Source organism: Aethalodelphis obliquidens, unplaced genomic scaffold (assembly GCF_003676395.1).
Source record: "Aethalodelphis obliquidens isolate GAN/ISIS:26980383/991018 unplaced genomic scaffold, ASM367639v1 scaffold10, whole genome shotgun sequence".
NCBI classification, from domain to species: domain Eukaryota; kingdom Metazoa; phylum Chordata; class Mammalia; order Artiodactyla; family Delphinidae; genus Aethalodelphis; species Aethalodelphis obliquidens.
In genome coordinates, this window is record NW_020837954.1 from 29,217,623 (window position 1) to 29,227,951 (window position 10,329).

At 35.1% G+C, this 10,329-nt stretch overlaps 1 protein-coding gene across 4 annotated transcripts in view; it reads left to right on the top strand.

Moving 5' to 3' along the window:
* The window catches only part of SOCS4 (suppressor of cytokine signaling 4), a 14,701-nt gene extending 4,866 nt beyond the window's left edge, over positions 1 to 9,835 (top strand). Inside the window, exons 1-3 of one of the 4 annotated variants that reach the window (XM_027111298.1) lie at positions 7,157 to 7,175; positions 7,606 to 7,717; positions 7,899 to 9,835. In XM_027111298.1, the coding sequence (XP_026967099.1) occupies positions 7,991 to 9,313 (1,323 nt within the window). In that variant the 5' untranslated portion in view covers positions 7,157 to 7,175; positions 7,606 to 7,717; positions 7,899 to 7,990 and the 3' untranslated portion in view covers positions 9,314 to 9,835. Of the gene's footprint in view, positions 1 to 7,124; positions 7,176 to 7,605; positions 7,718 to 7,898 lie in introns of those variants that run through there. The other 3 variants (XM_027111297.1, XM_027111299.1, XM_027111296.1) reach the window with 3 other exon arrangements.
* The last annotated feature ends 494 nt before the right edge of the window (positions 9,836 to 10,329 follow it).

A 10,329-nucleotide genomic window follows, 5' to 3' on the forward strand; every position in this document is an offset into this window, starting at 1 on the left:
TGTTCTCCCAAGTGTGTGTGTGTGTGTGTGTGTGTGTGTTCTCCCAAATAAATCTAGTTAAGTCCCATGGCTGCTTGGTAGCATGAAAAAGGAGATATTTTAAAATATTTACTGGAAAATGAACCTGTATTGCTTTCGTAATGAGAAAAAAACACTTTATACTTCAGAGATGTTTCTCATTTGAACAAACCCGTTTTTTTATTAACATTCCAAGGAATTTACCTCTCTTGTACTATCCAGTATATTCCATTCATGGACTCTTAAGTGTTCCCATAGAATCCAACTCAAATATTAGGCTATGATCAAACATCAAGGGCTCTAACCCACAGAATCCAATTCAAATAACATGGACTGTGATCAGAATGCATTCAAGGAGTTTTGGGGACACATAATGGCAGGTAAACTTTGGAATCATAGATTTGATAAGGTAGTTCCCAGGGTTAAATAACTACCAGAATAATAAGTTATTTGTGAATTCTTTGTAGTATAGTAAATTATTCTTTATAACATCAAATTTAATATTTACATGAATTCTGGCCTTAGGTAGACATCAGCATTGTAGACACAGTAGTTCAATGAATGATTAATATGTACAATAATGCTCTGTTATCCAACATCATAGAGATACAATGAAGTTTCTAGATGAATGAAGTTTAACCCTTTAATTACTGGCTTTTAAAAAAGTTTTCAAGGAATTTGAATTAAAATCACCTTCCCAACCTTATTCAAGAGTACTAACTAAATGTTATTTAAATCTGTTGTTAGCATAGAAGGGTCACATTGGGTATTAATTCGTTTATCACTGTTCAGTGCAATTGATTATAGAACCTGGGATCAAATGGCTAGTGAATCTGAGAACTTGATTTTTTGAAAAAGGTTTAAATAAATTTGCTTTAGACGTTTGCCTCTTGCTCATTAAAAAATAACAATAAAAAAAAAGTCACTGTGTATTCCCCAGGGCATTGTAACTTAGATGCCTTCATAAAAAATTAATTATTGAATCAAGAGTCAAAGCACTTTCTCCCAAGTGATTCTTTCACCTTCTTTAAAAAAAAAAAAAAAAAAGCTTCTTTGCAGTTACTAACAAAGATTGTTGATTTGTGAACATTTTTCAAAGTATCATCGTTGATTTCTATACTACATAAAGTTGGTATTAAAGTCACTTTTTTTCCATTTTGTATCTCATCTTCTACTTCATTTCTATGAAGTTTGTATAAAATTCCAACGATTAATGATAGGGTATTTGAAAGGACTCATTCAGATTCAGAACCTTACACTTTTTTTTTTAACATTCAGATTTTACATGTATAGGCAAGACACCAAAAGCACTTTTTTAAAACTCATTTTTAGTCTTTAAAAATAAAAAAATTTTTTCACTAAAAGTAATGTTAACACATTGTAAACCAATTATACGCCAATAAAGATGTTTAAAAAATTAATAATGTTATTTTTATTGAGAGAAATGTGATTGAATTTTTTTAATTTTATGAATTTTGATTTAATGCAACTTTTGGAAGAGATTAGAAGATCTTTTGCCATCTGTTTAAAGTGTAAAGATGCGAGAGTTATATACATGATGCATTTTTATCATTATTGTAATAAAATCATGGGATAGTGAAGGAAATTCTGAATATCTTTTTTTCTAAAAAGATCTCACCATAGCATAAGTTTTTTTTTAAGTTACCTGAACCATGAAGAGACCAGTTAAATGTTTTGTTTTGCCTTTTTTCTTAATGTATCTGCTAAGTAGCTTCTCAGAGCCAATTATTATCCCAATAAAGGTCATCAAACTTAGAACACTTGTCATTTTGTAAAAGAAAAATACATAACTTGTCTTAAAATTTCAGCAACTTAAGTACTTTGCCCTGAAATAACTAGCAAACCTCGTGTGTTATAAAATTTCTGTGATTGTGTCTATTTACAAAGTATTGTAAAGATTCTCTTACCTAGGATAATATAATCCACAAATGTATTCCAGCAACATGGAATCAGTTGCGGTGCACTAAAAGGGCACAAAGAAATGGAGAGGGTTGCCATCAAGTCCTTAGCTTTTTGGAGCTCCCACTCTTCCCTCAGGAATAGCACCTCATCAGACAAATAACCATCTCACAATGAGTGATGGGAACATTGTCAATCATATATTCAATATTAATAAATTTTAAGTTTTCTAATTTTTAGGCAAGTATAAATAGAAGTTAAATTTTCTTCCTACTTTGAAGATTACAACATTAAGTGACATTCTGGCCCATATAGTGATACGGTATATTTTACCAAATATATATATATAAATTTTTTTTTTTTTTGCCGTACGCGGGCCTCTCACTGTTGTAGCCTCTCCCGCTGCGGAGCACAGGCTCCGGACGCGCAGGCTCAGTGGCCATGGTTCACGGGCCCAGCCACTCCGCGGCATGCGGGACCCTCCCGGACCAGGGCACAAACCCGCATCCCCCGTATCGGCAGGCGGACTCCCAACCACCGCGCCACCAGGGGAGCTCCACCAAATATATTTTTTACCATAACAATTTATAAAAGTGGGAATTCTGAAGCATGAACTCAGTTTTCTATCACAAGAATGCTATGTAAAATTTATATAAGGCTGTAGTTCTTAGATACAAAAAGATAACCAGTCAAAAGAAGATTTTCTATGCATTAACTCTTTAAGTATAGGTAAATGTGTGGAAAATTCATCTAGGGCAATGGCATTTTTTGCTTTATTTTATGGATCCCTGCAGCATTAGCATACGTAAGAACAATTAACCTAAAATCCAGAGATACTTGATGGATTGCTACCTATTATGTACAAGTTGGTAAGCCTTGCTAAAGTAAATCTGTTATGTTAGCATGTAAACTTGTATAGAGTAAGGCTGGAAATCAGTTCTCTGAGGGAAAATGTCAAATTGTTCTGTAGCTTCATGGTCTGTTGAGCTTCAGCTGTATTTAGTGTATTGATCCTTTTTCATTTTGAAACATTAGTTATCATCCTGAAAATTATATTTGCTCATAAATTTTATAGTTAGCATGGGCTAGAGACAGAGGTATTTCTGTGATTTTTTTCCTTTATGAACCATTTCTATAAAACTGGCTTGGGCGCTATAATAAAACATATGTAATATCTGTTTCTTTTTTTAAAAAAGAAAAAATATGTTAAACTTTATTTTATACTTGGTACATTTAGAATCTGAGCTAGGTATATACTTCACATACATTATTTCATTTAATTCCCACCAGCCTAATGAAATAGATAGCATCAGTCACTCCATTTTACAGATGAAGAAACTGAGCTTTCAAGGTCATATGGCTAGTACAAAATAAACTGGGCTCAAACCATATTTCTAATGTCTGCCATCATTGTGCTATGGAACTGCATCCTTGTCACGTACATGTATAGAGATACTGAAAATGTTATAACGGTTACTGGGTAACCGTTACCCAGTAACGGTAAACGGTTACTGGGTATAACGGTAGGATTATGGATAGTTTTTACTTTTTTCTTCATAACTTTAAGTTTGAATTTTTCACAGTGAGTATAAAGTACTGTTATTTTTATTTATGGTCATCAAAATGATATGTGTACATAGGTTCAAGTCAAATTAAGCTGAAAAGCTTAGATAAGCTAAGTAATGCCGCATTCCGCTCCTACCCATCTCAAAGGCTTCTACTTTCATAATTTGTCTTTCTGGTATTTATCTTCACATTTCTAAATCATATGCTTATACTTCTCTCTTGATGCATCAATTATTAGACATTATTGGTTGAGTTCCTCTTCTGATAGATGAGGATTTACCTCTCTTTTAGCCTCCTTACTCTCTTTCTATTCTCTTATTACACAAAGAGCCTTACGTCCTTATGTGGTTATACGAACTAGTTGCTCTCCAGCAGCGCCAAACACCCTGTTGTCTGGAAACTTCCCTTCTTAAGCATCCCAGGAATTCACATTTCCTTTCTCATATGTTAAATACCTTGTTTCCTATGTTATGCCATTTGTTTTAGGTTTACACTCTTATTTTAGAAGAGCACATCCTCCAATATGAGGTAAAATTGTTGTTACTTTCATGTCTGAAAATTTCTTTATTTTATCCTATTTGATTGATTGTTAGGCTGGTTATCTTCAAGGTTGGAAACTATCCTCTAGCTTCCACTGTTACTGTTGAGAAAACAGATGTTATTTTATTTACAGTCCTTTGTGACTTTTTTCCCTCAGGAAGCCTTTTTTCTTTTTTTGGCTGGGTTACATACATAAATCGATTGATTGAACACTTAACATGAGGTCTACTCTCTTTAACAGATTTATAAGCATACAATACTTAGAGTATTGTTGTCTATAAGGTAGGAAGACTTCGGTATCACCTCTTTATCTCTAGGGTTCTAACATTTTAGAATAATGTAACTTGGTGTGTATTTTCCCTTGTGCGGGGCACTCATTGTGCTCCTTCTGTATGGAGACTCATGTCCTTCAGTTCTGGGAAATTTTCTAATATATTTTCTTTTATAATTTCCCTCTCCATTTTGGTATTTTCTGTGAAGTCTGTATTGATCCTCTAATTTTCTTGTCTTCTCTGTCTAGTTAACCATTTTTTTCCTCTTTCCTATTATTTCCTCAGCTTACCTCCAACTTTCCTATTGAATATTTTTTTTCCTGCAATCATGGTTTTAATTTCCAAATTTTCTTATTCTCTGATTGTCCCTACCTCATTTTATTCTTTGGTATAATATATTCTTTTAACTTGGAAGAGATCTATTTTATTACCTGCTGCTTTCATGGTTACTTTTTTCTCCAAGTTCTTTGTTTTATTCGCTTGTTTATTTTAGAGGCTTTCCTCAAAAGTCTGGTGACATGCCATATTCTAGAGTAAATGAAGCACAGCAGTGCTGCCTGAAAGCACTATGTAAGTAGGCTGGGCTTATGGATGGATGAGCTTCACAGCATGCTTGGGTGGCCCTCCAGCTTCTTATTGGAGGATTTCCAGTTATCAGCATCTATAGGTCTTTTCTCTTTGGCCATTCTGTTTCTCCAGCATAGTATCTTCCAGTCTCCTATTAGGAGGTGTAAGTTTGGCTGCTGGAGTTCTAGAAGCTGGATGGAAGAAGGAAGCAGGGAATTTTCTTTCTGATTTTAGTCCCAAGCCTCCCATCTATCCTCACCATGCCTAGTATCCAAAGTCCTGAGCCGCTCTGGTTCAGCTTCTCCAAATAATACTGATAAATTTCCCATCTCCTCTAAGTATGAGAGTAACAACCAGAGACATCTAACTGCACATATGCAAATTTTCAACCTACCTCCCCATTTTCTGCCCTGTTCTCCATCCATACTTTCTGTAGCACCTCGTACCTCTGGGTGTCCTGGACTTTGCCTGCTCTGTTGGCTTGCTTCTCATCAACGTTGCCTTTGTGCCTGGTGTCACCTTCCTCTCCACTGCTGAGTCAGTCATTGCTCCTCTGTTCATTTTCTGTCCTTGTATTTTGTCACTCAGGTTATGGATATCTGCTAGTTTCATTGAAGATGAGGTTTGTTTTTATTTCTCATTTTCCCTTGTTTTGGGCTGACTTCTGAGAGAAAGATGGAGCAAAAAGATTTTCACATAGCTATTTTAAACTGGATCATTATTTCTTTTATAATTAGAGAAAAACAAAACTATTTTCTTTTTGAGAGGAAATCAAGTTATACTACTCATTAAGAAATTTAATATGGAATGCAGCAATTATAACTAAAGGAAGCATTGGAATCACTAAAACAGTTTATAGGAGACTTGGTTGTTTTTGAAGGCAGAGAGAAGTTAAGAGCTAGCAATGGAAGCAGGCCCTGGTAAAGGTGGGAATGTCATCAAGAGCAGAGGTACGGGGTGGGATAGGGAGGGTGGAGGGAGACGCAAGAGGGAGGATACATGGGGATATATGTATATGTATAGCTGATTCACTTTGTTATCCAGCAGAAACTAACACACCACTGTAAAGCAATTACATTCCAATAAAGATGTTTTTAAAAAAGAGAGAGAGAGCAGAGGTACAGACTTAGCTTTGATATAGAAATAAAGGAAGATGAAGATGCTCACACCCAGTGGAGTAAAGTTGATCATAGAGTTAATAATCTGCTACTTTCATATTTTTAAAGTAAATAAAAACACCAGGTATTTTAAACCTTACATGATAACTTTTCACATTATTATGCTGAATAAAAAAGTTGAAAGTATGTAGTGTTAACAAAAAAATATCTGCTTGGGGCTCCTTTTTAATTTTAAGTGTAAGTGTAAGTTGTTAAGTGTAAGCTGTTAGTAACTAGTGTCTCTTCTGATCACTGACTCTTCATATACTTCAGCCTACTTTGTAGCTTCTGCCTGTTTATTTTTGTTCAGTGGAATTTAGTCAATGAACAACCAAAGCATGCTGTTGAATATAATTTTGGTATACTAAGTGATGATGTTTCTTTCAAATTTAGATTTTCAAATATTTTTTCCCTGTGGATTTTAAATTATTACGTACCAGTGAGCTCACTAAATCAAAATAATAAGTATAATCACCCGATGCTATTCATTGTTTAGTAATGGGATAGTTTATATGGCGAGCCTGTGTCATTAGTTCACACTTTTAAGCACTTCCCAATTATATTTGCCTCTGCAGATGCTTGTTTCAAACCCTACTGCCATGAAAATAGATTCACATAGTTCTAAACATTTACTTGACTGTTGGGATTGTTAATGTTCCTCTGATATAATCAGAAGCTTAATCATGATCAGAATGTTGAGTACAACTGATTTTCTCAGTCTCAAAATTCAACTTTCATTTGTAAAATATTTGAGATTATAGAATCCCTCCCCCCAATTCTGGGCTTAAATCTTTTTCCATCTAAGAATAGTTAAGTAGTTTCTACCTATGACCAATCATTACTATTAGTCTTAATAAAACTTTATTTACATTATAAATTCTAGTATAGCTAGCCAATTTCATAGGAAAGGCATTGCCCTATAGAACTTTATCTGCTTGTTTTTTGAAATTATCAAGAAGAATAGGGCTTCCCTGGCGGCGCAGTGGTTGAGAGTCCGCCTGCCGATGCAGGGGACGCGGGTTCGTGCCCCGGTCCGGGAGGATCCCACATGCCACGGAGCATCTAGGCCCGTGAGCCATGGCCGGTGAGCCTGCGCGTCCGGAGCCTGTGCTCTGCAGCGGAAGAAGCCACAGCGGTAAGAGGCCCGCGTACCGCAAAAAAAAAAAAAAAAAAAAGAATATAAGGAAGTGTATGTGTGTATAAAATAACAAATTTTTATCCAATTCCAAATTTTCTACAAACTGCCTAGACTGATAGTGAAGTTGACCAGATATTTAAATGAGTTGACAAAAATTGCGTTGGGAATTCTTGCATGACATTCCTACTATTCAGTGATGATTATTTATTTAATAAATTCTTAACAGCTTTTATAACTTAAAACTGTTCATATTTTCAATCAGTAGGAAAGAAAACAGAGAGAAGGAGGGTAGTGGTCATCAAACACCAGCTCATAGGTTTCTCATCTCTTAACAAAGAATTTCCTGGTCAGCTGTGAAATTAAAAAATAAGGGGAGGAGAGATGGGCATAAGATGTACCTCAAAACTGGAAGTTGTTCATATTTCAGATGTATATTTTGGCTGAGAGGATGCTTAGCTTTTTTGGTTCACATCGAAACTAGCTGTGGGAAAGGAACTCAGATTCTTGACTCCATGGCACTATGGAATTATTAGCATAAGGTAAAGTAGTTTATTTAAGTGGGAACAAAATATCTTGGAACTGCCTTCCAACATTTCTAATAGTTTGTTTTTAATGTATTAATTATCCTTTTTCATCTTTTCATCTTATGTATAATTGGGGTTTGGTATATAATCTATACAATGTTAATGACAAACGATTAATGATCTTTTTCTTCCTTAGATATATCCAGAAAGTGCCCAGAAGAAACATTCTACCGGAAAAACTGAAAGAGCAGTATTTATAACACTGGAATTTGTGGACAGTTTGTTAAAATGGCAGAAAATAGTGAAAGTAATAGTAAAAATGTAGATGTAAGGCCCAAAACTAGTCGGAGTCGAAGTGCTGACAGAAAGGATGGTTATGTATGGAGTGGAAAGAAGTTATCTTGGTCAAAAAAGAGTGAAAGTTGTTCAGATGCTGAAACAGTGAGTGCTATAGAGAAAACTGAAGTTCCTTTAAGGAGCCAAGAAAGGAAGCACAGCTGTTCATCTATCGAGTTGGATTTAGATCATTCCTGTGGGCATAGATTTTTAGGCCGATCTCTTAAACAGAAGCTGCAAGATGCTGTGGGGCAGTGTTTTCCAATAAAGAATTGTAGTAGTCGGCACTCTTCAGGGCTTCCGTCTAAAAGAAAAATTCATATCAGTGAACTCATGTTAGATAAGTGTCCTTTCCCACCTCGATCAGATTTAGCCTTTAGGTGGCATTTTATTAAACGACACACTGCTCCTATAAGTCCCAAATCAGATGAATGGGTAAGCACAGACTTGTCTCAGACTGAATTGAGGGATGGTCAACTAAAACAACGAAGAAACATGGAAGAGGTCAACTGCTTCTCACATACCAGTGTTCAGCCCTGTGTCATAACTAATAACGATTCTTCGGGTAGAGGTGGTCCTGGGACTGGCTCTATAATGAACCTGGCTTCAAATAACAGTATAGAAGATAGTGATATGGAATCAGATGATGAAATTATAACACTTTGCACAAGTTCCAGGAAAAGAAACAAACCCAAATGGGAAATTGATGAAGAAACCCTGCAACTGGAAACACCTCCTAAGTACCATACCCAGATTGATTATGTCCACTGTCTTGTACCAGACCTCCTTCAGATCAATAATAATCCATGTTACTGGGGCGTTATGGATAAATATGCAGCTGAAGCTCTACTAGAAGGAAAACCAGAGGGTACCTTTTTACTGCGAGATTCAGCACAGGAAGACTATTTATTCTCCGTTAGTTTTAGACGCTATAGTCGTTCTCTTCATGCTAGAATTGAACAGTGGAATCACAACTTTAGCTTTGATGCACATGATCCTTGTGTCTTCCATTCTCCTGACATAACTGGGCTCCTAGAGCATTATAAGGACCCAAGTGCCTGTATGTTCTTTGAACCACTTTTATCCACTCCTTTAATTCGGACTTTCCCCTTTCCCCTGCAGCATATATGCAGAACAGTTATTTGTAACTGTACAACTTATGATGGCATTGATGCCCTTCCAATTCCTTCTTCCATGAAATTATATCTGAAAGAATATCACTATAAATCAAAAGTTAGAGTACTCAGGATTGATGCACCAGAACAGCAATGCTAGGAAAAGGGTAGGAACACAGGAGTGATTATATACATATTTTCATTTAATATTTTATTTTTCTTATTATGCCACTTTGAATTTTTCTACAGGGGCAGTTAAAGTCCAAAATAAACTTATGCCCTAAATTTTACTTCCAGATCAGTTTATTTTTCTTAGGATACAATAATTGTTTAACAATAATAATTGTTTAATAATTGTTACACACTAGGAGTTAATGGATATTTTTGACTAGGTGTTTGGTTTTTGTTTTTACCATGTAGATTGTATACTTAATTTTTTTCTTTTCTTAACTGTAATTTGCATATGATCCAGGGATATTTGAAGTTTGGTAGGCATTGCAAACACAGTTAAATAATCTGTATTTCATACTTTTCTTTAAAAGTAATCCTGTCCTTTCTTACATATAAAATGCTTTGCTAACCTATGCCATTGGCATTCCTATACATAGGATACAGTTTCCCCATCATCCTTTTCATTTGGTTTAAAAGTCTTCAGTAAAGCTGAGTGTGTTGTAATTTACAATCCATACTAATGTAATTGACTTCTATAATTTACTAATAGGGATGTTAAAGGTTAGCAAAATGACTTAAAATCAAACTTCATGTGTTTTAATTTTAAATATTAACTGTAAAGCAGAATTACTAAATTTGATTAATCAGGTCGGTAAGAATCAAATGAGGACATGATATTTTGGGGGTGAATTTATTCTTCTATAATGTGGCATGGTCATTTATTATTCCTTGAGTAGATCTTTCTCTCAAACTAGGAAGAGTTACCATCTTCAGAACATAAGTATTGTTCCTTTCTCACTGGAAGCTTTAAAAATAATGGTAACACTATTAGTAACTAGTAGTTACTAAAGTAATAAAGCAACTAAGGTTTTTCTGAATTTACTTATGAACTGTTGCTTCTGCTTAGCTCTGTTTTAGAAACTCTGAGCCTGTTAGTTTGGAGAGGTGCCACAGTTTATATAAACAGCCACAAATTTCCATTGGTAACCAAAGAGAACTAGGTAG